The 25,817-nt window shown below is 47.1% G+C and overlaps 1 protein-coding gene across 1 annotated transcript in view; it reads left to right on the plus strand.

Moving 5' to 3' along the window:
- Window positions 1-25,817, plus strand: part of DPP9 (dipeptidyl-peptidase 9) — a 62,292-nt gene that overhangs the window by 21,548 nt on the left and 14,927 nt on the right. The window contains exons 4-9 of the mRNA XM_006868919.1: window positions 6,517-6,690; window positions 6,768-6,936; window positions 7,765-7,878; window positions 14,211-14,339; window positions 16,123-16,184; window positions 16,726-16,826. Of these exons, the coding sequence (XP_006868981.1) occupies window positions 6,517-6,690; window positions 6,768-6,936; window positions 7,765-7,878; window positions 14,211-14,339; window positions 16,123-16,184; window positions 16,726-16,826 (749 nt within the window). The remainder of the gene's footprint in view (window positions 1-6,516; window positions 6,691-6,767; window positions 6,937-7,764; window positions 7,879-14,210; window positions 14,340-16,122; window positions 16,185-16,725; window positions 16,827-25,817) is intronic.

Genomic DNA, 25,817 nt, shown 5'->3' on the forward strand with positions numbered 1-25,817 from the left:
AGTTTTGAACTGCTGACCCTGAGGTTCGCAGCCCGATTCGTAACCACTATGCTACCAGTAGTACTTCTTCCAACACAGATTGATTGGTTCTTCTGACAGTCCATGGCACTTCTGAGATTCTCCTCCAACACCATAACTCAAATGCATCAATTCTTCTACAGTCTTTCTTACTGTCCAACTTTCGCATGCATATGCGGTTATTGAAAATACCATGGCTTGGGTCAGGCGCACCTTAGTCCTCAAACGGACATCTTGCCAAATCAAAACTTTAAAGAGGTCTTACGCAGCAGATTGGCCCAATGCAATATGTTGTTTGATTTCTTGACTGTTGGCTTCTATTCAGTGTTGATGGTTGAACTAAGCAAAATGAAGTCTTTGACAATTTCAATCTTTTCTCCATTTATTGTGATGTTATTTATTGGTCCAGTGAGAAAGATGTTTATTTTCTTTACATTGAAGTGCACCCCATACCAAAGGCTATGGTCTTTAGGTCCTCTTCACTTTGAGCAAGCAAGGTTGTATCATCTGCCTATGTTAATGAGATGCCACGTTTTTCGTCATATAACCCTGCTTCTCGGATTATTTGCTCAGCATACTGGTTGAATAAGTATGGTGAAAGAATACAACCCTGGCACATACCTTTCCTAATCTTAAACTGTTCAGTGTTCCCTTATTTTCTTTGAACAGCTGCCTCTAGGTCAATGTACAGGTTCCTCATGAGCACAAGTGTTCTGGAATACTCATACTTCGCAATGTTGTCCATAGCTTGTCATGATCCATACACTTGAAAGCCTTTGCATAGTTAATAAAGCACAGGTAAACAGATTTCCTGTATTCTCTGCTTTCAGCCAAGATCCATCTGACATCATCAGTGATATCCCTCATTCCACATCCTCTTCTGAATCCAGCTTGACCCTCTGGAAGTTCTCTGTCAATGAGTGGTTACAGCTGGTTTTGAATTATCTTTAGCAATATTTTGCTTGTGTGATCTATTGTTAATGATACTTTCCAGTGATTGCCACATTCTATTGGGTCACCTCTTTTTAGAATGGGCACAGATATGGATCTCTTCCAGTCAGTTGGTCAGGTAGTTGTCTTCCAAATTTCTTGGCAGAGATGAGTGAGTGCCTCCAGTGCTACATCAGTTTGTTGAAAGATTTCAGCCTGTATTCCATCAATTCCTGGAGCCTTGTTCTTTGCCAATGCTTTCAGTGCACCTTGGACTTCTTCCCTTCAGTACCATTGACTCTTGATCATATGCTACCTCTTGAAATGGTTGTCCATTGACCATTTCTTTTTGATACAGCATTCCTTCCATCTTCTTTTGCTGCTTTCTGCATCCTTCAAAATCACAAGTCTAGGCTTGCTTTTTTTCTACAGTTCCCTCAGCTTGAGAAATGCTGAATATGTTCTTCCCTTTTGGGTTTTTAACTGCAGGTCTTTGTACATTTCCTTATAATATTTGACTGTGTCTTCTCAAGCTGCCCTTAGAACTTTTTTAAATCAATCCTCTGACGTCTTCATTTCTTCCATTTGCTTTAGCATCTCTATGATGGGGAACAAGTTTCAGAGTCTCTTCTGACATCCATTTGACCTTTTGCTTCTTTATTGTCTTCTTAATGACCTTTTGCTTTCTCCCTGTATGATGTTCTTGATGTCATCCATAACTCTCTTGGTCTAGGGTCATAAAGGTCTAATTCATCACTTCTGTTCTTGGCATGATCTCTAAATTCAGATGGGATACGTTCAAGGTCATATTTTGGCGCTCATGGACTTTTTTTTTTAATGTTTTATTGTTAATTATGTGATAGTTTACGTGGGAGAACATTAGTTTTACATTCATCCTATCATATATCGTTTCATTGTCATGTTACAATCCCCTCCATGCATCATCAGCCAACCAAAGGGTATACACTACAAGCCTGTCCCCCAGTCGTCAGCACACAGCCCCTCTCCCTCTCTGGGTCTAAAGTCTCCAGCTGTTCCATCTCTCCACATCATCATCTCTGCCTCCATCTCAGGCATCACTGCTTCTCTTCTCCATTGATGGTCCCAGGGACCTCCGCTCCTAGACTGAAAAGTTAATCACTCCCCTCCTTGCTACAAAATGTCTACCTTTACATTTCCAACCCTCACAAGCAATCCTGATAACAGTTATTCACTATTGTATCACAATAGACCTATCCACATTTCATTTCATCAGATCTGCCTGGACAGCTTAGATGCTATTCAGTGGAGATTCTACCTTTCTTCATGCCCTCTGGATCTAGGTTCCCTCTTGAAAGCTTATAAGTCAGTCACTTCTTGCTTTTGTAGCATTCCCCTCCCTCCCCCCCCATTTTGGGTAACCAATGTCCAAGTTGCCCATCCCTGTCTACTCTGTGTATGGAGGGGGTGGGAATGATACTTGCTGTAAAGATTTGTTCCCTCTTTTGAGCTACTGCATCCATAGGTGTAGGTCAAGTTCATCAAATTGTATCAGATTACTCTTTTTTTCTCTTCTTTCTTTTTCTAGTTGAGCTCTGATCATCCAGTCATTGAAGCCAGATCAAGTGGGGATTATCTGCAAGTGTGGGTGTTCTTGTGCATATGCCCTCTCTTCTTATCAGCTGGACACTTCTCATGGATTTTTTCAAAAATTTTCTCCAGGCTCAACCTGAACTTGCGTATAAAAATTGATAGTCTGTTCCACAGTCTGCCCCTGGCCTGTTTTTTGCTGATGATGGTTTTGGCTTTTCCACTTTCTCTTTCCACAGATGTGGTCAGTTTGATTTCTGTGTATTCCATCTGGGGAGGCCCAGGTGCACAGTTAACTTTTATGTTGTTTAAGAAATATATTTGCACCTTCCAGCCATTTGGTTTCAGCATGGCAGGAGATTTCTAATGATTTGTGGCAACATCAGCAATTATTCATTTTCTTTTTCTTTATCCTTTTTTTCTGGGGGGAGGGGGCTTTGGCTTTCATTTCTTTTCTGTACGTTTTTTGCTTATTAATTTGCCCCCATCCTTTTTTTTGGGGGGGGGGGTCAGTTACAGATTTTCTTTTTAAAGTAGACTGGACACCATGGAACTCATATTGACACTCAGCTGTTTTCCAAAAAAGCTTTTCATTCTCTGAAGACAAAACTGAAAATAAAAAGCCAAAATGACCATTGCTTCCTCCAGCTTGTCAGAAACACGTTGTGGAACCCACAGGAATGTCCCCGCTCATGCCACAGGGAACACAGCAGCGCCTCGCAGCCACGTGTGGAAAGCAGTCGGCAGATAGGCCCAGCCCTTAGCTTTAAGAAGTCAGAACAGCCGTCTCATTGGGCTTGCTGAGTGAATGTCAGGGAGGGATTGGGGAGCAGGGAAGATTCCTTATCCTGCTAGGAGTATGACCAAGCTTGTGGCATCCAGTTGTGCCAGACAGGCCTTTGGTGGGGGGCTGACCGCTAGTCCTCTGTGCTTCTAAACTAGGAAGCCTGCTAACATAGGCGGTAGACACAGGACTATTCAGGCACACCAAGTGTCAGTAAATCGTGAGAAGAAAACTGGGTGAAATTTTAGTGAAGTTGCTAGTCATTGAATTGTGTTCTATATTAAATTAAGAGAATGTTCTAGAAGCCATAAACCTGAAGGTTGGCCCTACGCACTCACACCATACACGCACACGAGCAGGGGTAGTGGGGAGTGTGTAAATAAAACAATCCAAGCATCCCAATGCAGAAAACAAGCTTGTGTCTCCTAAGCTGCCCAAGTGAAAAAGCAATCAAGTCCAAGACATTATAATTGCTGTTAAGGAAGGATGTAATGGGGCAGATATTTTTCTGTCTATCAGAAGTGTTTGATCCAAAACAGCTACCAAAGCTGCCATTAGTGTTATGGTGTATTTTTTTTCAAAGGTGAAAGGCACGTTATTGGACACAATATAGTAACAATAAATCCTAGACTGCCCTCAGTATGGACTTTGTAATTATTGTCAGTCAGGATTCATTGTGGCAAAAATCAGTGAGTCCCCCATTCAGCCAATGGAGCCAGCAGAAATTTCTGACCCACAGTCCATGGATTCCTTTGAAAAAAGAAAAAAAAAAAAAATCACAAAAACAAAACTTTTTTTAAATTCAAAAATAACAGTTCTTGTAAGGTAAATACTGTATTTAGCATGAATTATTTTCATATCAATAGAGAAACTAGAGAAAAGGCTATGCCTCTAATTTTTTAAGTCCCTAGGTTTAGGGTTCTTTGGTTTTCTACTTTTTTCTTTTCTTTTCTTCCTTTATTTTTTGTTTTGTTTTCCAGTCATTTTGGTCTGGGTTTTTGAAGCAAATGTTTAAGGTTTAACCTTCAGGGACAAATTCTGACTTGTGGGGAATCTACTGTGCAATATAAAATTCTCTTAGGGCTTGGATGGTGGGGAGAGAAAAAAAAAGATACTTGCAGTGAAAAACGAACTGGTCTTGTGATCTCCTGTGTCATTTGTATCACCAAAGTCATATTTTTCAACTACTGAGCCTTCCTCTTTGTTTCCAACCTTTGCATTCCAATCGTTAGTAATTATCAGTGCAGCTTGATGGCATGTTTAATCCATTTCAGACTAAAAAATTCTTAGTTGTATACCTCCTGGCTTAAGTGTTTGGAGCATCAATTTGAATGATAGTGGTATTAACTGGTCTTCCTTGTAGGTATATGAATGTTATCTTGTCACAGACATTATGCTTCAGAATAGATCTTGAAATGTTCTTTTTGATAATTTATCATTCCTACCATATGATTGTCAGATTCAAAATGACCGGTACCAGTCCCTTTCGGCTCACTAATGCCTAGGATATCAACCTTTATGTATTCCGTTTCATTTTTGACAACTTCCGGTTTTCCTAGATTCATACTTTATACACTCCATGTTCTAGTTATTTCTGGATAGTCAGCTGTTTCTCCTCATTTTGAGTTGTGCAAATGAGGATCCCGAAAGCTTTACTCATGTTGTCACGGTCAGCTCTACTTTGAGGAGGCAGCTCTTCCCCAGCTGTATTTTGAGTGCCTTCCAGCCTGAGGGGCTCATCTTCCTGAGAGTATTCAACTACTATTCATAAGGTTTTCAGTGGATCAACATTCATTAGCAGTCCCCCTCTCTCTTTCATCCGAGTCTCGCTCAGTTGAAACCTGTCCACCATGCTGGCATTTAAAGTCCCTATGGCGTAGCGTCCAGCATCACAGCAACACACAAGCCACCACAGTAGGACAGACTGACAGATGAGGGAGAGGCGAGTGAGTAGGAAAGCAAGAGAACATTCTCTTTTCACTGCCTATTACTTTCGAAATACTTTATTTTTTATTTGGGTGCAGTTCTGTGGAGCAGAATGTGCACCATGCAACCAACAGGTTTCCCAGGAGCCCGTTCTGCCCCCGGGTTACATTTGTCATTTTGCGAGGACACTTTGACTTTTTCTACTCAGATTCAGTGCCTGTTAATTTTGACAGACTGTCGCTCCCTCCGAAACTTCCCACGTGGCTTTGGAGTTCCTGCTGGATAGTTGTCTCCTAGATACGACCTTGTCAAGGAGCTGTGGTGACGCAGTAGTTAGGCGCTGAGTTGCTAACTGAAAGGTTGATAACTCTTCCCACCCAGACGCTCCATGAGAGAAAGACCAAGCGGTCTGCTCCCACAAAGACAGCAGCCTCAGGGTCCCTGTGGGGCACTTCTGTCTGTCACATAGGCTCATTAGGAGGCAAAATCAAAGCGCTCAGTACTCAAGGCATGTGTTCTTTGCTCCGTGATTCAAGCTGTTGTTTACTGTAAAGGTGATTTCAGGGAATAGTTTGAGTTACAGTTGTAAAGAGAATCTCAGAACAAGACGGCCCTTTAACCCTGGAGAGAGTTCACTGGGAGAGACGGACGGGCTCACTTGCCCCCTGCTCAGTTAAGTGCTCAGCTGCTAACTAAAAATTCGGCAGTTCGAACCCACCCATTGGCTCCTTGGGAGAAAGATGTGATGATCTGTTCCCATAAAGGTTGAAGCTGAGAAAACCCTACGGGGCGGTTCTACTGTGTTACACAGGAACGCTGTGGGTCAGAATCGACTTGGCTTCACACCCTGTAACATTAGATTCAGGTGTGGCTTTGGAAGGGCACACCTGGGGGCTGTAGGGCCTACCCCCTGGGGTCCCATTATCATGACCCCACATCCCACTGTCTGTTCAGGACAGCCCTGTTTTTGGTGGTGCCATTGGCTCCATTCCAACTCTGAGTGACCTCAGGTGACAGAGCCGAGCTTGCACATCCCCTGAAGCCATAATCTTTACTGGGACAGAGCTTTCTCCTCAGGAGCCGCTCGAAGGTTTCCAGCCTCCAATTGTTCAGTTAGTACCGAGCTTCCGGGGGTCCCCCAGGACAGCCTCACTCACCCAAAACTTCCCTGGGCTGAGACTGGTCAGAGTCACCCCAGAAACGCCTGGCAGAGGGTGGAGTTCCTGGGGGGATGAGCAGCGAGGGAGCCCAGCTGTGGCCACCCCCAGCATGTCCCTGTGTGTCCCCAGGCCACACCCCACCACGGCGTCTACTCCAGGGAGGAGGAGCTCCTGCGGGAACGCAAGCGCCTCGGGGTCTTCGGCATCACCTCCTACGACTTCCACAGCGAGAGTGGCCTCTTCCTCTTCCAGGCCAGCAACAGCCTCTTCCACTGCCGTGACGGGGGCCGCAACGGCTTCATGGTGAGTCCTGGCGGGCCGCCCGGGCCTCCTGGTGAGGAGCAGCCGGCCACCCCCTGAGCTGGCCTCTGTGTCCTCAGGTGTCCCCCATGAAGCCTCTGGAAATCAAGACCCAGTGTTCGGGGCCACGGATGGACCCCAAAATCTGCCCCGCCGACCCCACCTTCTTCTCCTTCATCAATAATAATGACCTGTGGGTGGCCAGCCTGGAAACAGGCGAGGAGAGGCGCCTGACGTTCTGCCACAGAGGTGAGCCAGCTCCTCTCAGAGCCCCCTGCGGCCCCAGACCCTGGGGAGTACAGCGTCAGTAGGGACTGGTTCACAGATGTCTGCATGAATCCCTCCCCCTCAATCCTCGCTCCTCTGTGCCCTCAGCCCAACGTGTGTCTGACCCCATTCAGGTTGGGATAACCTTGTCCCTACTCACCCCCTGGGTTCCCTGAGACCACTCTCACCCCATCCTCCCTCGGATATCTGCAGACCTCCCCACAGTCCATCTCACACAGGGGTCACTGCCAGTGGTCACGGCTGGGGGCGCTCACACCCACCGAGTGGAGCACACAGGATGGCCCCACCTGGAGAACATTCCACAGGCCCTCCCATGGTCTCTTGGTTGGTCTCCTGTGTACTCTCACCAAGAGCCACGCTGTACTGTGGGGGTGGGGTGGGGTTTTGTTAGGGTCCTCATGGCAGTCTGGAAGTACCCTAGAGAGTTCCCTAGGCTGCCGTCCTCAAGGAGCAGATCGCCAGGTCTTTTGCCCGCAGAGCCGCTGAGTGGGTCGGAACCACTGACCTTTATAGATCAGCTTAGCCATTGGTGCTACCAGAGCTCCCTAGTTGTTGTGGCTGTGTGCCGTCAGGAAGCCAGTGACTGATGGGTTTGGACTGCCAGCCTTGCAGTTAGCAGTCCAGTGTCTACCCTGCAGCCACACCAGCACTCCCTGGTTGCTGTTCTGTGGTGTCGTGTCGGTTGCAACGCCTAACAACCCTCTGTAGGGTTTCCAAGGCTGTAAATCTTTGCAGGAGCAGAAAGCCTAATTGCTAGACTCCTGTGTCTGTCTGTCTTGCCTCCTCCAGGTTTGTCCAATGTCCTAGATGACCCCAAGTCAGCCGGCGTAGCCACCTTTGTCATTCAGGAAGAGTTTGACCGCTTCACTGGGTACTGGTGGTGTCCCACCGCCTCCTGGGAAGGTAGGCCTGTTTTGTCTCTTTCTTGTCTTAAGGAACAAACATGAGTTTTTTAGGGCAGTTTCAGGTTGCATGAAAAAACTGTACAGAGTATATGCTGTGTCTCTTTCTCCCATTGTAACAAGTATATTACAGCTTTTATTCAAGCAACACACTCGCTACAACTGATAAAGCAGTTTGGATACATTAGTCTGAACTCTGAAGTAAAGCAGTTTGTGCTAGAGTTCCTGGGTGGTGCAAACCAGTAAACACTCAACTGCTAACTGAAAGGTTGGAGCTTTAAATCCACCCAGAGGTGTCTCGGAAGAAAAGCCTGGTGTTCTGCTTCCAAAAGACCGCGGCTATTGAGTATTCCTCTGACCCAAAAGGTCCATGGGAGGTGGACACAGCTCCACAGGTCCAGGTTTGGGGTAGGGCTCAGCCTTGGTCTTGCATAGTCCCCTGGATTTTGACAGAGTCCTGATGGTACAACAGGTAAGCACTCGAATGCTTGCTTCAGTAGCCTCTGCCAGGAAATTCAGAAGACAGTTAGTTACCTAGCCAACCAGAAGAGACCCATATGGGTGCCCATTCCAAAGAAAGGTAGCCTGAGGAATGTGGGAACCATCAAACTATCAGTATTGTAAGCAAGTCAGACTTTGCTGAAGGTGATTCAAAAATGGTTGGAGCAGTAAGTACATCGACAGGGAGTGACCAGGAAGTCAAGCTAGATTCCGAACAGGACATAGAACAAGGGCATCATTACTAACATCAAATGGATGTTGGCTGAAAGCAGAGAATAAACAGAAAGATGTTTACTTGTGTTTTATTGGCGATGCAGCTAAATCCAACTGTGTAGTTCATAACAAACTGTGGCTAACATTGCAAAGAATGGGAAGTCCAGAACACTTAATTGTGCTCATGTGGAACCAAGAGGCAGTCATTCAAGTAGGACAAGAGAATACTGTGTAGTTTAAAATCAGGAATGGTGTGCATTAGGGTTGTATCCTTTTACCGTACTTTATTCTGGCTGCATGCTGAGCAGATAATCCAAGAAAGTGGATTATATGAAGAAGGCATCCTCAGGACTGGAGGAAGGCCACCCTGCCATATGCAGATGATACAACTTTACTTGCTGAAAGTGACAAGAACTTGAGGCACTTGCTAATGAAGATCAAAGACTGCAGCCTTCAGTATGAATTGCACCTCAGTGTAAAGATAAAAATCCTCGCAACTGGACCAATTGACAACATTATGATTAAAAAGATTGAAGTTGTCCAAGACTTCATTTTACTTGGATCCACAATCAACACGCATGGAATCAGCAGCCTAGAAATCAAACAACATATTGCATTAGACAAATTTGCTACAAAAGACCTCTTTTAAATGTTCAAGAGCCATGATGTTGCTTTGAGGACTAAGGTGCACCTGACCCACGCCATGTATTTTCAAAGCAGGACAATGAGTAAGGAAGGCCAGAAGAGAATTGATGTGTTTGAATTTTGATGTTGGAGAGGAAGGTTGAAAGTACCACGAACCTGACAGAAGAACAAACCAATCTGTCTTGGAGAAAGGATAGCCAGATGCTCCTTAGAAGTGCAGATGGCGGAACTTCATCTCTCACTCTTTGTCCCTGGAGAAGGACATCCAAGCTAAGTAAAGTCGAGAGACAGAGACAAAGAGGACGACCCCCAGTAGGCTGAGTTGGCACAGTGGTAGCAGCAATGAACTCAAACGTAACAACTGTGAGAAGGGCATAGGATGGGGCTGTGTTCATTCTGTTGTGCACAGGCTTGCTATGAGTCAGAACCACCTTGACGGCACCTAACAAAATCCGTAAAAGCACAGAGATATTGCTGGGTGTTGGCAAATCGATTTTTAACGCCTAGCAACAGAGTAGAGCTGTTCCACAGGGGGTTCTTGGCCGTGGTCTTTACTGACACTGTTACGTGGAGCTGCTAGGAGCAGTGAAGTGCTGGACTGTCTTGCCACCAAGACTCCTGTGAACCATGGGAGACCGTGCAAGCGGGGAGTCTCCAGTCATTGACAAGTTTTCTCCATGTTGATTTCGAAAGATGCCTGAAGATTATTTTAAGTGAAAGAAACAAGGAAGTAGACTCTTGTTATTAAGTGCCATCAAGTCGGTTTCAACTCATAGTGACTCCTTATGGGGTTTCCGAGGAGCAGCTGGTGAATTTGAACCGCCGACCTTGCGGTCCAGTGCTGCACCAGGATGCCAGGAAGTGTGCTAGAGCCTTCAAAACATTGTAATTCGATTTCCCATGAATTTTTTCAAGTCCCCTTGTTACAGCTCTGTTAAAATAGACAAGTGTACATAGAAAGATTCTTGTTTTTATTAGAAACAAAATAGGAGGGGCTTTAAAAAGAATACCAGAAAGATGTTTACTTGTGTTTTATTGACTATGCAATAAAATCCATCTGTGTAGATCATAACAAACTGGATAGCATTGCAAAGAATGGGAATTCCAGAACGCTTAATTGTGCTCATGTGGAACCAAGAGGCAATCATTCGAACAGAACAAGAGGATACTGCGTCGACGATACATGACGGTCTCATTCCATTTGCCAGAAACTTTTTGGAGCTGCCTCACCTGTGACACACAGGGGGTTAAGGCAGTGACAGTCTTCTGTGTGGTGTTAATGCGGTAGACACCTGACCTTCTGCACTAGGGGGTTGTGTGCCATGGAGTCACGTTGAACCCAGAGCAGAACCACACTGCCCCACAGAGTTTTCTAGACTCGTCTTTACGGGAGTATCTTGTGACTTAGAGTGGCCTTGCGCACAACAGAATGAACCACTGTGCGGTCTCCGCCCGCCTCGCAATCATCGTGTTTGGGATCATTGTTGCCGCAGTTCTGTCAGCCTCTTTTTTTGGGATCTTTCTCTTTTTTGCCGATCCTCCGCTTTACCAAGCACGATGGCTTTCTGCAGGGACTGGTCCCTTCTGACAATATCTCTGAAGTAGGAGAGACGAAGTCTGGCCATCCTGGCTTCTAAGGCACATTCTGGCTGCACTTCTTCTAAGATAGATTTGTTTGTTCTTCTGGAAGTCCATGGCACTTTCAAAATTCTTTGTCAGCACCATAATTTCAAATGCATTAATTCTTCTACCATCTTCCTTAGTCATTGTTCAACTGTCATATGCTTATGAGTGACTGAAGATACCATGGCTTGGGTCAGGTGCCCCTTAGTCCTCCAGCTGACGTCATTGCACTTTGACGCTTCTCAGAGGCGGGTTTTGCTTTGGGTGTTAACAAGTCTATGATGAATGTCTTCACACGGGGGGATCTGTCCCCATCAGGAGATGTTTGCAGTGTCTGAAGTCATTTGGGGCTGGCACAGCTGAGGGTTGAAATAGAAGTGCCCCTGGCACCGAGTGGGTGGAGGCCAGAGATGCTGCTCAGCTCCCTGTGGTGTACAGGACAGCTCCCACCTCAGAGAAGGGTCCGGCCCCTGTGTTAGCAGAGGCCTGCAGTAGAGAAGAATCCCTCGCTTAGAAAGCAGAGTCGAAGATACACACACTTCCTAGCACAGTGGAGGCTGCCAGCGGTTTTTGAAAGAAACCTACTCAGTGTGTCTCTTTGTGTCTCCGGGTTTCTGCCTGCCACGAGCAGGGGCATCTAATTTCCTCCCTTACTCGCTCAACTGGAGTCCGGCCTTTGAGCCAGGGGCCCTGTTTCCTGGGACATGGCAGCAGCCTCAGCCCCCTGGCCGCAGTGAATAGCAGGGGAATTGAGGTCACCTTGTTCACACGCGCCCAGCCAAGACTTTCTTGGCTCTGGGAGCTGGCCTGGGCCAAGTCTCCACTGCAGATGGATTCCTCTGTGACCTCAGCACATCTGCGTTTCTCAGTGGAGGCCGGGGCCACTCCTGTCCACGCTGCAGGCTCTTCAGAATCCGTGCACCACTCCTTCACTGTTCATTCTGCCTGAAAATCAGCATGCCGTAACAGATGCATTTCCAAAGAGCTTTATATTCCTGCCAGAAACGGAAACCCAGACCCACTGGCGTGACAGTAACACGAGGGCATGGACACCAGTGTTCGGGAAGCCCTGGTGGCACAAAAGTCAGATGCTTGCTTGCGCACCCAAAGATCAGTGGTTCAAACCCACCCTGCGGCTCCTCAGGAGACAGACCTGGTGATCTGCTCGCATAAAGATGGCAGCCTCGGAAACCCTAGGGGGCCATTCTACTCTGCCATTAGGGTCGTTCTGAGCCAGAATGGCCTTAGTGTCACCCAGCAACAACACACTAGGGTCCACTGTGGCACTGTTCACAGGAAACAAAAGGTGGAGACAGCCCAAGTGTCGACCAGCGTCTGGATGGATGAACAAAACGTGGTCCCTCCCCTCAGTGTAACAGTACTGCCATAATGCCGCCACATCGGAAACGTGAAAACGTGCTGCTCAGTAACATTCAACCTGGATTGGCCGCGGTGGTTCTGGCTCATAGCCACTCTGTAGAGCAGAGGAGACTGCCCCTAGGCTTCCGAGGCAGCCATCTTTATGGGAGCAGACTGCCAGATTTTTCTCCTTCGGAAAAAACCTTCCAATTAGCAGCCAAGCACCTCACCACTGCGCCACCAGAGTGTGTGTGAGATTAGTCAGAGTCTAGGAACGCATGTGCTCCCATTTGTACAAAATAGCCAAGGGCTAGCAAACATATAGAGAACAAAGGCTGTCAGCGTTTCCCAGTGGCTGGGCTGGGCCGGGGACTGGAAGTGGCTTTTATAGGGACACCGAGTTCATTTGGGGACGAGAAGAAACATCTGGGAACAGAAAGTGATGGTTGCAAGTGTTGTGAGTTCAACGAATTATACACACACAGTGACAGACTCTTTGTTATCTACATAACTGTAGAAACCAGCTCCCGCCAAGTCCTGACTCCTGGTGACCTCCGCACTTCAGACAGAGCACGGCTGGGTTTTCAGTGACTCATTTTTTAAAAGTAGATCACCAGGCCTTTTTTCTGAGGTTCCCCTGGGTGAACTTGAATCTCCAGTCTTCCATTAGTGGCCAAGCATGCTCACTGTCTACCCCCCAACACACACACACACCCGTACTCTATTCTGTGCCTCTGCAGCATCGAGACCCCTATGAGAAAATCACTGGATGCCACTGCCAAAGAGAGGCCAAGGGGAGCGGGCGTTCTCTGTGATGCCTTCTTGTTAGCCGGTGCCACAGGGCCGCCTCTGGTGTTCTGTTGGTTTGTGTGTTAATTAATGTTTTATATTTAGAGAAAACAGACATCATCAAAGCCCGCTCCCACCTCACTGTTTTCCACGTGTACTCATCAGTGATGTGGTGTCTCCCAGTCTGTGCCACACTCAAAGCAACAACCTGTTTCTTGAGCTAAAGTCTTTCTCCCTTTAAAGGTGACTTCAGGGTCCATTCAGTCAAGGTTTGAAGAGTAGCTCAGGGCAGCCCTCCAGCCTCACTGGGTCCAGTAAGTCTGGATTCTTTAAGAATTTGAGGTTCTGTAGCTGGTTCAGGCAGGATCCAGGTCCAGTGTCCCTGAGCAGCAGAGCGTTTGGTCAGGGTGCTGTTGGACATGCAGCTCTTTCTCGGCTCTGGCAGCCCCTGCAGTGCCTTCCTGACTGACAGATACTGAGGCCATGGAGCCCTTCATGCCCCGCAAAGGCTGCCTAGCATGGCGATTCCAACCCGTAAGACCCTGGACCAGCCACGTCACCCTTCCCAGCCTCAGCCGCCCCCTCTGTAAAGCTGGCATGGAGAAGGCCACTATGTGAGACCTCACGTACCTTGGTGGTGTGCGGTCTGACTTCTAGAAACTTCCATTTGTCAGTTTATAGAGGAAATCTTCTCCGGCTAAGGAGGGAGTGGCAGTAGGCCTTGTCTCTGGGTATCAGCACCATGCCTGTTGTTGAGAACTAGTCGCAGCAGGACACTTGTCACTTCTGTATGTACAATTCAGTAACTTGGACAGCCGTCCTCAGGTGGGCCACCATTCTCGCCTCCTCTTCCTAGAGGGGCCTCCCCCTCTCTAAGTTCCTGCCATGCCAGGATTCCCTGGCCTCCCGTGGTTTTGACGACACTCCTTCTCTGTGCCCAGGCCTCTTTGTGCTGCTGAAATTGCTCCGTTCGTGTTCTCATTGTACGGATAAGGAAACTGAGGACTCAGGGCATGCACCTGGCAGGACTGGGACTCTTGCAGCTCCGGAGCACTTATCCTGGATGCCAGGCTCAGCCGCCTGCATCTGCACCCCCATGTGTGCCACCAGAAGGGAGCTAAGAACAGGGACTTCTGACCGTGCCCTGGTTCCCCCAACAGCCCCTGACGGAGTCAGCAGCAACCTTTGTTCCTTCCCCTCAAGGTTCAGAAGGCCTCAAGACGCTACGAATTTTATATGAGGAAGTCGATGAGTCAGAGGTGGAGATCATCCACGTCCCATCTCCGGCCCTAGAAGAAAGGAAGACGGATTCATACCGCTATCCCAGGACAGGTGAGTGTGGACGGGCCAGCGGCCTAGGCCCTGAGGCCTGGGTGATCAGACCTCAACAATGGGCACCAGCAAGACAGCAGAGAAGTATCTGCCCTTGGGAAGTTAGCCCTGCCCAGGAAGCCCCTCCATCTCCCAGCACTCCAAGGTCGGCAAGCTGTTTCCTTGAAGAGCCGGCGCCTCAGTTCTCCAGTGCTGCTCTAATGCAAACACCACAAGGGAGTGGCATTTACAAACAGAAATTTATTCTCTCACAGTTTAGGAAACTCAGAGTTCAAATTCTGAGTGCCAGTTCTAGGGGAAGGCTTGCTTTCTCTCTCTGTCATCTCTGGGAAGAGCTCCTGGTCCCCTCTCAGCATCTGCAGACCCAGCATTCCTGGGAGAGCTCCATGGGTCTTGGCATCAGTCTTCCCCTGGATCCAGGAACTTCACAGGGCAGGGACTCTAGGTTCAAAGGAGGAACTCCACTCCGGCTCTTCTTTCTTGGTGGTAAATGGTCCTTCTGAGCTCTGATTGCCTGTTTAATCCCTCTTACATCTCAAAGGAGATTGACTCAAGAGACAACCTATAGGTTAAATCCAGCCTCGTTAACGTGGTGGTGGTGATGGTGGTAGTATGCCATGGAATCGGTTCCGACTCATAACGACCCTGTATAAGGTTTCCAAGATCATCAATCTTTACAGGAGCAGGAAGCTTCATCTTTCTCCCACAGAATGGCTGGTAGTTTCAAACTGGTGACCTTGAGGTTAGCAGCCCAACTCGTTACCACTGTGCTACCGGAGCTCTTTCATTAACGTGGTTGTTGTTGTTGTTATGTGCCATGGAGTCGGATCCAACTCATAGTGACTCTATACGGTTTCCAAAGCTGTAAATCTTTATGGGAGCAGAAAGCCTCATCTTTCTCCCCCGGAACAGCTGGTAGTTTCGAACTGCTGACCTTGCAGTTCGCAGCTCAATTCGTAACCTCTACGCTACCAGAGAGAAGAGAATTTACCTCACATAAGGTAATTAGATCAGATCAGGGCTGAACACTTCCAATCACATCATGGGGGTGATTACATTATATTAGATCTCTTGATGGGAGACTACGACATCTCAACTGACAAACCACTGAGAATCCTAGCACAGCCAAGTGGATACAAAACCTTAACGAGCACAGCCAGAGAGTAATATTTTCAGCTCCGCAGGCCAGATGGTCTCTGTTCCAGCTGCTCACCTCGGCCGTTGCCTTAAAGCAGCCATGAATGGGCTTGACTGTGTGCCAATAAAACTTTATTGGTCAACTTCAGTATCATTTTACATGTGACAAAATAACCTTCCTTTAGTATTTTTTTCCATGTTTTGACCCATTTAAAAAAAAAAAGTCAGACGCATTCTTTGCACGTAGGCCGCCGCTTGCAAGCAGGAGCCAGGTGGCAATTTGCAGACGTCCATTAATGCAGAGCAGGATCGCAGCACACACCCTCCTGGCAGGGCCCGCCTCGGCCTCTCAGCCTCCAGCTTTCTAGCTTTCTTTTTCTGTCGCGCCGACACCTGCAGTTACTTTTTGGCCCCTCTGCAATATGTGTGTGTGTGTTTGTTGAGCCAACCTCGTGCCCTCTGTAGAGTAAGAGTAGCCTTCAGCCAGGATGTACCCATAGAAGACATGCAGGGATGCTACTGAGGAGTAGCAGGTGGACCCAGAAAAGAGACAAGCTCCAAGGGTAACACCCCAAGGACAGCCCTGCAGCCTCGACAAGTGCAGGCTGCCCCCGCCACACGCTCTCCTTGCCTTGGTTCTTCGCAGGCAGCAAGAATCCCAGGATTGCCTTGAAGCTGGCAGAATTCCAGGTGGACAATCAGGGCAAGGTAAGCGGGCCAGGTGTGCCTCCCTCCTGGGTTGTGTGCTCCTCACGGCCAGCTGAGTGCACCCAGTATGCAGGCGTGTCCTCCGAGACCCGCTCTGGGCTGTCCCTCTGAACCTCGGTCTCTTCCTCATCTGGAAAGAGGAGTGCTGAGGCTGGGCTCTCTTCCTTGGGTGGTCGGGAGGTGTGCGGAAGTGTCCCCAGGTGTGAAGGCAGGGTGCCTGGGTCTCCTGGCCTCCTCTCAGCCCCTCTTCTACTCTGTGCTTCTTCCAGCGGTTCCCTATTCCCTCCGATCCCTGGGAGCAGCAGGGATAGACATGGGCGGGGCCAGCTGGGCAAGTGGGGAGAAAGCCATGGTGGCCTGTGTCCTTCCTTCCTTTCCTGCCCTCATTCCCTTGGTTTTCTCTTTCCCTCCCTCCCTCCCTCCCTCCTGCGCCACACCCTCCCACGTGGGTCCAGTGGCTGTGTTCTGCCTAAGGACACCAGGCTCTGACTCTGCCCGCCCCCCTCCGAGGGGCCGTGACCAGAGCTTCTTCTCCCTCCAGGTGGTCTCAGCGCAGGAGAAGGAGCTGGTGCAACCTTTCAGCTCCTTCTTCCCCCAGGTGGAGTACATCGCCAGGGCCGGCTGGACCCGGGACGGCAAGTTGTGAGTGTCCAGCCTGGGCCCCTTGCCTCCCAAGCTCACTGCCGAGCGCCAGCCAGGCAACAGCCAGCTCACTGGGTGTCCAGGTCCTGGTCATGGGGCCCCTGGGGTGCAGCCAGAACCCAGGACCCAGGAACACAGACTTACAGTCCGAAGACCTCACTCCTTCCCCTCAAAATTGGCTGCTACTCGGGCACCTTTCTTGTTTCCCCCATTGGTCCCAGGCTCATGGTCAGGCTTCCATGGCATGAAGCAATGTGTGTCCCTTCCACCTGGGATTCAAGAGCCAGGGCTCACCCTCCCATCCCCCTCCTCCTTCTCAGAGGCCTGGGGCCTGCAGTGAGCCCCATACTAGAATACAGAACACAGCTTTCACTCAAAGGTACTGCAACGTAAAACGTCACAAATACGAATGTCTGCTCCCTGTTCAGTAGTCCCTATCCTTCTGTTTCTGTCGAGGAGGGACATCTGTTTTCACACCAGGGCCTCACACTACAGCCCAGGGCCTAGATCTGTCCCTCTGCCTAGTGCTCTAGAAATGAAGGGGTGGTTTGTGACAGTTTTAAATGCTGGCAGAAAGGGAGGGGAACCATCCCACATGAAAGTGAGATGAAATTCACAGTCCGTGTCTCAGTGTATGGAGATAAGAGGCCAGACGCTGCAGTTGTCAACAGCTTGCCTGCTGCTGTGGCTGAGCCAGAAATCTCAGCAGAGACCCAGAGACCCTGACTGAGCTGGCAGTGCCTCTGGCTGACCCTTCCCTCAGCTCTGTGCAGGTCCCTGGCTGGACTCCCGGAGCTCTGGGGAGGTTTCAGGCCCAGTACTTTTGACACGAAACAGGCTGTCATTAGAATTTCACCTCTGCAGTGTTACTAAAGTCCTTGGGAGCCACAGATCATTCAATGCCAGGTAGTTAAGCAGAAGATGGGCGGTTTAGAACCACCCAGAGGCATCTCAGAAGAAAGGTCTGTCAATTTGCTCCTGAAAGGGTTCAGCCACGAAAACCCTGTGGAGCACAGTTGTGCTCTGGAGATGCGGGGTCATCCTGACTTGAATCCATTCCAGGCCGCCTTACTGTTTGATCTGAATTCACTTGCCGCATCTTTGTTCCATCTGTAGACATGGTCCTCTCGCCTTTGAAATGCGCCCCCCCCTTTTTTTTTTAACCAACATCCAGCCAGTTGCTGTGGTGTCGGCTCCAGCTAAATGTGTCAGAGTAGAAGTGTGCTCCCTGGAGTTTTGGGGGGCTGTAGATCTCCTGCTGCCCACTCCCTTTGCTGGGTTCAAGGACTCCTTGCAATGTCCAGACAGAACTCACCGACAGGACTCACAATTCTGAGAGTTATCAGGGAAACTTGCTATTAGGTGCTACCAAGTTGGTTCCAATGCATAAGGAACTTGTATAGAGTTCCTGAGTCTGTAAATCTTTACGGGACCAGAAAGCCTCATCTTTCTCCCACAGAGCGGCTGGTGGGTTTGTTGTTATGAACCGTCAAGTCAGTTCCGACTAATAGCAACGCTGCATAGGCATTCCAAGGAGTAGCTGGTAGGTTTGAATTGCCGGCCTCGGGGTTCGCAACCCAGTGCTGATCATACAGTGCCACACCAGGAGTTCTATTAGGGAAGCTTTATTCTTGTTAAGTGCTGTCGAGTCGATTCTGACCCACAGCGACCCTGTATAGGGTTTCCAAGGAGTGACACGTGAGCTTGAACCGCCAACCTTGTGATTAAAGCGACTTTGCAATCTGGTGCATTAACCCACAGCGCCACACCAGGACCAGAAGTAGCAGGCTGCAATTGGGATCAGAGCTGACTGGGGATACAGTTCTTCAGTCAGAGCAGCGTCTTCTCAGCCGTAGGCCTAGCCCTGACCCTCAGCCTCTCAGCCCTTACCCTTGGACCTCTTGAGTTGGCCCAGCTTCTGCTCTGCTTGGACAAGTATCGCAAGCTCTGCAGTGTTATCTGATGATGCATGGAGGGGTCCCACTCAAAGCCTCTTCCTGAAGGTGCCCAACTCGCCCTTTCTCTCTGGGCCAGAATGTGGGGCTCCTACCGTGTCTTCCAGTGTCTGTTGTTACAGTTCTGACTCCTGGGTCAGGAAATTTGTAGCACAGGGACCCCACGTCTGAAGAACACACTCCACTCCCATCTCTTTCTTGGTGTTGGTGAGATTTTGGAATTAGCTCCCTTTTAAGCCTAGTGGGGTGACAAAATTAGGGTTCCTTCCATGCACTGAACTTGTGTGGCCTGGGGTGGCGCTGTGGGTTAATGCGCCAGACTGCAAAGCGGCTTGAACTGCAAGGTCGGTGGTTCAAGCTTACCAGCTGCTCCTTGGAAATCCAATATAGGGTCACTATGGGTCGGAACCGACTTGATGGCACTTAACAACAACACCAACACACCTACAAGGTTGCTATGTGCCTTGTATTGTTAGCAAGCTGTCCCATCCTCATGGTGGGCCATAGCTTCTTATTGGCATAGCCCACCCAATCTTTTGGTGGGAGTTACAAGACAGTAGATACAAGGGCCGTGTTAAGTAATTCACCTTGCCGCACCAGGCTTTCCTCAAAACCAATATGCCTGTGGGTGGACTCGAACCTTAAACAGGCACAGTTCACTTAGCAGTTGAAAGTGTAACCAGTGTATCACCAGGAACTCCGTTCGTTTATGGCCAAATCTAAAATCAACAATAGTCCCAGTGGGCTGAGGGTTTGGCAGAAGTTGAAGATTGTGAAACATGGTTTTCAGATGACCTTGTGGCACGTTGCTACCGGAATCCTCAGATTTGGGAGTTTAGTGAACCACTTACCTTCCTCTAAGGCTGAACTCTCTTGAAGGACCCTCCACCATGCGGGATGCTAGGTCAAGTGTAGGTGGACTTGAGGGACCCTGGTGGCGCAGCAGTTCAGTGCTCAGCTGCTAACCCTCCCGCCTTCCAGTCCAGTCTCTGCTCAGCAGCACTTTACCCAGGACCCCTGGTTCCCGCTCACCCCGCCCCTGCTGTGCTTGTCCCTGCTCTACGCATCCTGCCGCACAGAACACCTCCAACCATTTGTGACCCTTGGTGGTCTCCCCACCGAAACGGGCCGCAAGAACAGGGACGTTGCCTTGCTTTATTTTATTTATCTATTTTTTTCAACTTTTCATTGTGAATTGAGTGGAGGTTTATGGAGCAGATCATCAGTTTTACGTTCAGCAAATCATGTACTTTGCTTCATTACAATGATTGCAACCCCCTCATGTGTCATCAGTTAACAGTATTTACCTCAATTCACTTTAACTATTGCGTTCTTCCCAGTGTCTTCCCTCTTCCTTCATCTTTCCTCTGCTAACCTCCCTCTTATATATTGCCTACCCTATCACTGTCACCTGTGTTAACATAAGTCTGCCCTCTACCCCACGAATAATTTTCCCTCCTCTCCCCACCCCTTACCATTACAGATTGTTTATTTTATTAGGAAAACCTTTTCTGAGCTTTTTATAACTTAGTTCTCAACAATATTTGGTCTTTTGTGATGCACTAATTTCACCATACTTATTCAATCTGTATGCTGAGCAAATAACTAGAGAAGCTGGATTATATGAAGAAGAACGTGACATCAGGATTGGAGGAAGACTCGTTAACAACCTGCAATACGCCGATGATACAACTTTGCTTGCTGAAAGCAAAGAGGACTTAAAATACTGACTGATAAAGATCAAAAACCACAGCCTTCAGTATGGGTTGCACCTCAATGTAAAGAAAACAAAAGTCCTCACCACTGGACCAATAAAATAACATCAAGATAAATGAAGAAAAGATGGAAGCTGTCAAAGACGTCATTTTGTTCAAATCAATCATCAACAGTCATGGAAGCAGCAGCCAAGAAGCACATTGCATTAGGCAGATCTGCTGCACAAGACCTCTTTAAAGTGTTGAGTAAACATGGTGTTTTTAATAGCCTCATATGCATGTGAAAGTTGGACAATGAATAAAGACCATAGAAGAATCGATGCATTTGAGTTACGTTGTTGGAGGAGAATATTAAGAGTGCCATGGGCTGTCAAAAGAACCAACAGATCTGTGCTGGAAGAAGTACAGCTAAAATGCTCCTTAGAAGCCAAGATCTATCATCTCTCTATACTTAGGATGTGTTACCTCGAGAAGGACATGATGTTTGGTAGAGTGGAGGGTCAGTGAAAAACAGGAAGATTCGCAATGAGATGGATTGGCACAGTGGCGGCAGCATTGGGCTCAAGTATAGCAGCAATTGTGAGGTTGGCACAAGACCAGGCAGTGTCTCGTTCTGTTGGGCATAGGTTATGAGTTGGTACCAACTCTACGGCACCTAACAACAACGATTTCATTCAGCATAATGTCCAGGTTCATCCATGCAGTGAGGTGTTTCGCATATTCACCATTGTTCAGCAAACATTTTTGTAGTATTCTATTGTGTGCATGTACCAAAGTTGGTTCAACTGTTTTTCTGTTTATGGACACGTAGGCTGGCTCCAGCCTTTTTGATTTGTCTCCTGAGGACAGCATATGGAAGGAGCCTGTTTTTTCATCCATTTGACTTTCTCTGTCTCTTTCCTGGTGCGTTTAATCCATTTACATTTAGCGTAATTGTCAGTAGGTACGAAGCGCTTGCTGTCATTTTGCTGTGTGTTGTTTTTTGTGATTCTTCTAGTTTCTTTGTTCCGTGTAATTTTCTGTGCTGATTTCATTTTGTTTGTGGGTTTTCGTTTCATTTTGGTTTCTGTTGTATTGATGTTTACTAAATCTTTCTGATTTTCCTCTTTTTTTCATTTTGATATGCAGGTTGATTCATTTTCAGGGTAAATTCTAGGTTATCCTATAATTTTTTTCCCCACTGTTTGAAACAGTCTGTTTTATCTTGAAATATACTTCACTTCCTTGTCACTTGAAAGTTCTGTAGCTACAGTATTCCCTCTTTTTGCTCTCTAGTTGACTTTATTGATATCTCTGGCTCCCTATTTTCAGTCTTGTAAGTTTGCTTTACTTTAAATACTTCTATATCTGGATTTAAATACTTCTATATCTCAATGTATGGAGTCCTGATGTGGCACTGTGGGCTAATGCATCAGACTGCAAAGTCATTTGAACTGCAAGGTCGGTGGTTCAAGCTCACCAGTTGCTCCTTGGAAACCCTATACAGGGTTGCTATGGGTCGGAGTATACTCGACAGCACTTAACAACCACAACATCAACATATCTCAATGTAAGGAGCTCTGGTAGCATAGTGGTTACAAATCGGGCTGCTAATCACCAGGTCAGCAGTTGGAAACTACCAGCTGTTCTGCGGGAGAAAGATGAGGCTTTCTGCTCCCATAAAGATTTACAGCCTCAGAAACCCTGTACAGGGTCGCTATGAGTCGGAACCAACTCCACGGCACATAACAATAACATATCTCAATGTAAAGAAAACAAAAATCCTCACCACTGGACCAATAAACAACATTCTTATCAACAGAGAAAAGATTGAAGTTGTCAAGGACTTCATTCTTCTTGGATCAACTATCAACACTCATGGAAGCAGCAGTCAAGAAATCAAACAACGTATTGCATTAGGCAAATCTGCTGCACAGGAACTTTTTAAAGTGTTGAAGAGCAAAGATGTCAGCTTGAGGACTAAGGTGTGCCTAACTCAAGCCATGGTATTTTCAGTCACCTCATATGCATTTGAAAGCTGAACAGGGAATAAGGAAGACCATAGAAGAATTGATGCCTTTGAGTTGTAGTGTTGGAGGAGAATACTGAAAGTGCCATGGGTTGCCAAAAGAACCAATAGATCTGTTTTGGAAGAAGTGCAGCCAGAGTGCTCCTTGGAGGCCAAGATGGGCAAACTTTGTCTCTCATACTTCGAACATATTGTCAGAAGGGACTAGTCACTGGAGAAGGATATCATGTTTGGTAAGGTGGAGGGTCAGAGAAGAAGAGAAAGACCCCCAGCGAGATGGATTGGCAAAGTGGCAGTATCAGTGGGCTCAAGCGTGGCAATAATAGTGAAGTTGGCCCTGGATCACAGTTTTTTGTTCTGCTGTGCATAAGGTCACTATGAGTCAGTACCGACTCGATGGCACCTTACAACAACATATGTGGATTGGGAGTCCTGGTGTGGCATTATGGGTAAGCACTTTACCACAACAAGGTCAGCAGTCCAAACTCACCAGCTTCTCCTTAGAAACCGTGTATATACAGGGTAACTGAGTTGAAACCGATTCACCAGCAGCGTAGCTGGATTGAGTTCCGAGTGCTGTTGTCATGTGTTGGAGTCCCAGGTTGTTGTCTGCTCTTGTTGATTTTCATTTAGAAAAAAACCGTTTAGCTTTTTTTTTTTGTAAAGTTGGTCTGTTCATTACAAATTCCTCTAATTTCTGTTTATCTACACTCTTGTATTGAAGGGACATCTTTGCTGGGTATACGATTCTTGGTTGGCATTTGTTTTATCTTCAGAGTCTTGTGTCTGTCTTCCCATTGCCTTCTTACCTGTGTGGTTTCTGCTGAGAAATCAGAGCGTAGTCTTACTGGTTCTCCTTTGTTGGGAACTTTTAATCTTTCCTGAGCTGCTCTCAGGATTCTTTCCTTGTCTTTGGTTTTGGAAAGTTTGATCGTGATATTTCTTGGTGATTTTCTTTTGAGATCTATCCTGTTTGGGAATTGTTCAGTTTCTTATAAGCTTATCTTCTCATCTATCATGATGTTAGGGAAATTGTCTTCCAACAACTCTGACAAGTTTCTCTGTGCTTTTATTGTCTCTTCCTGTTCTGGAATCCCAGTCATCCATAAGGTTTTCCTCTTCATGGTTTCCCATATAGCTCTTAGGCTTTCTTTGGATTTTTTCGTTCATTTTTCTGATTGTTTTTCTAACATACTAGTATTGAGAGATGTCTCTTCAAGCTCAGTAATTTGGGTTTCCATTGCTTCAGTCTGTCCCTTTGCCCTTTTCTGAAATCTTACAATTAATCTTCTAGATTTCTACTTGCAGGTTTTGTATTGTCTCAAAATTTGCCTTTATTTTGTCTGTTTATTGTAGTGTTTTCTTGAATTCTTATAAAGTTTATTTTTGTGTTCTCCTTACTTTCCTCCATCTTTCTGTCAGTCCTTTGATGGTACCTAGGCATCATTCTTTCAAATTCTTTTTCAGTTAATTACGTTACCTTTTCTTCCTCAGAGACATTTTCTGGCTCTGCATCTTGGTCATTTGTTTGAGCCATTCTCTGTTGTTTCTTAGTGTGAGCTAAAATTGTCTGGTGTCTCCGTGGTATTTCGGAGTTGGCATATTTGTATTTAATGATGGTTGTGTGTTGGTGTGCTCTTAGGCTCTCACTAACTCTCTCCTGTGGGTGTAGTTAGACAATGGGAGCATGTGCACCGTTCTCATTCGCTGTTTGTGCCCCTCAGTTTAGGGTGGGTGCGACTGTTGACTGCTGTCTGTGGTTGAACAGGTGGCATGGGAGCTACTGGAGCTGCTGAGGGTACAGCTGCAGCTGAGCTGTTTGGGCGCAGTGGTTGACTCCTGTTGGGCATGAAAGAGAAAACCCCTCCCCCTACACACAAGAAAACAAAACAGAATGAACAAACAAGGCACCAACAATAAAAAGAGAAAAATAAAAACAGCATTCTGAAGAAAAGAATGAACATAAAGATAAAGGAGGGACCAGGAAATGGAGTTAGAGAAGAGAAATAAATAGAAAAAATAAGAATAAATAGAAAAACCAGGGAGCTGGAAGATGGAAAGGGAAACAAAGTAGTAAAGAAAGACCAAAAGGAGAAAAGAGGTAGGGAAATGAGAAACAGAAGAAAAGAAGGAAAAACAAAAATGGAGCTAAGATAAAATTCAAGGTAATAGAAACAGAAGTAGGAGGAGAAAGAATAAACAAACAAACAAACAAAACCTAAACCGGGAAAAACAGACAAGCAGTATAGCTATTGAACCCAGAGAGAAAAGTCTGGGGGCTCCTGCAAGTCTAGAGGCACATTAGGCTGGTGTGGGAAGACCCCCGTCTCGCTGGAGGTTTGCCTCTTTTTCTCTGACCCTCCACCTTACCAAACATGATATCCTTCTCCAGTGACAATAAGTCCAAAGTATGAGAGACGAAGTCTGGCCATCCTTGTCTCCACGGAGCACTCTGGCTGCACTTCTTCCAACACGGATCTGTTGGTTCTTTTGGCAGCCCATGGCACTTTCAATATTCTCCTCCAACACCATAACTCAAAAGCATCAATTCTTCTACAGTTTTCTTATTCACTGTCCAGCTTTCACATGCATATGAGGTTATTGAAAATACCATGGCTTGGGTCAGGCACACCTTAGTCCTCAAGCTGACATCTTTGCTCTTCAACACTTTAAAAAGTTCCTGTGCAGCAGATTTGCTTAATGCAATACGTTGTCTGATCTCTTGACTGCTGCTTCCATGAGTGTTGATAGTTGATCCAAGAAGCATGAAGTCCTTGACAACTTCAATCTTGTCTCATTCGATAAGAATGTTGTTTATTGGTCCAGTGGTGAGGATTTTTATTTTCTTTATATTGAGATACAATTCATACCGAAGGCTGTGGTCTGTGCAGGGTCACTGTGGGTCGGAACCGACTTGACAGCACTTAACAACAACAACCAGTCCCTGGTCATATCAATATTTTGAAAAAAGTATATGTAGCGTTTCATCAGTGAAAGCCCGCAGAAGTAGCCATAGGTAATATTTGAGTGAGTGGGTGTGACCATGTGCCAATAAAGCTTTACTTACAAAAAAAAGCAACAGGCCAGCTTTGGTCCCCAGGCCAAAGTCTCCTGACCCCTGGTGAAAGCGTCCGAGTTAGGAGGAGTTCAGGACAGACTGCTGAAGGAGTAAATGAGCAGCTAGCCATTGAGCAGGAGGCTTACAGTACAGCAAGGAAGTGCTCAGCTGCTAATGGAGAGTTCAGACTCACCAGCTACTTCATGACAGTTCTGCCCTATGGGGCAGTTCTCAGTCACACTGGGTCGCTGCTCT

This window comes from Chrysochloris asiatica, unplaced genomic scaffold (assembly GCF_000296735.1).
Source record: "Chrysochloris asiatica unplaced genomic scaffold, ChrAsi1.0 scaffold00125, whole genome shotgun sequence".
Classification (NCBI taxonomy): Eukaryota; Metazoa; Chordata; class Mammalia; order Afrosoricida; family Chrysochloridae; genus Chrysochloris; species Chrysochloris asiatica.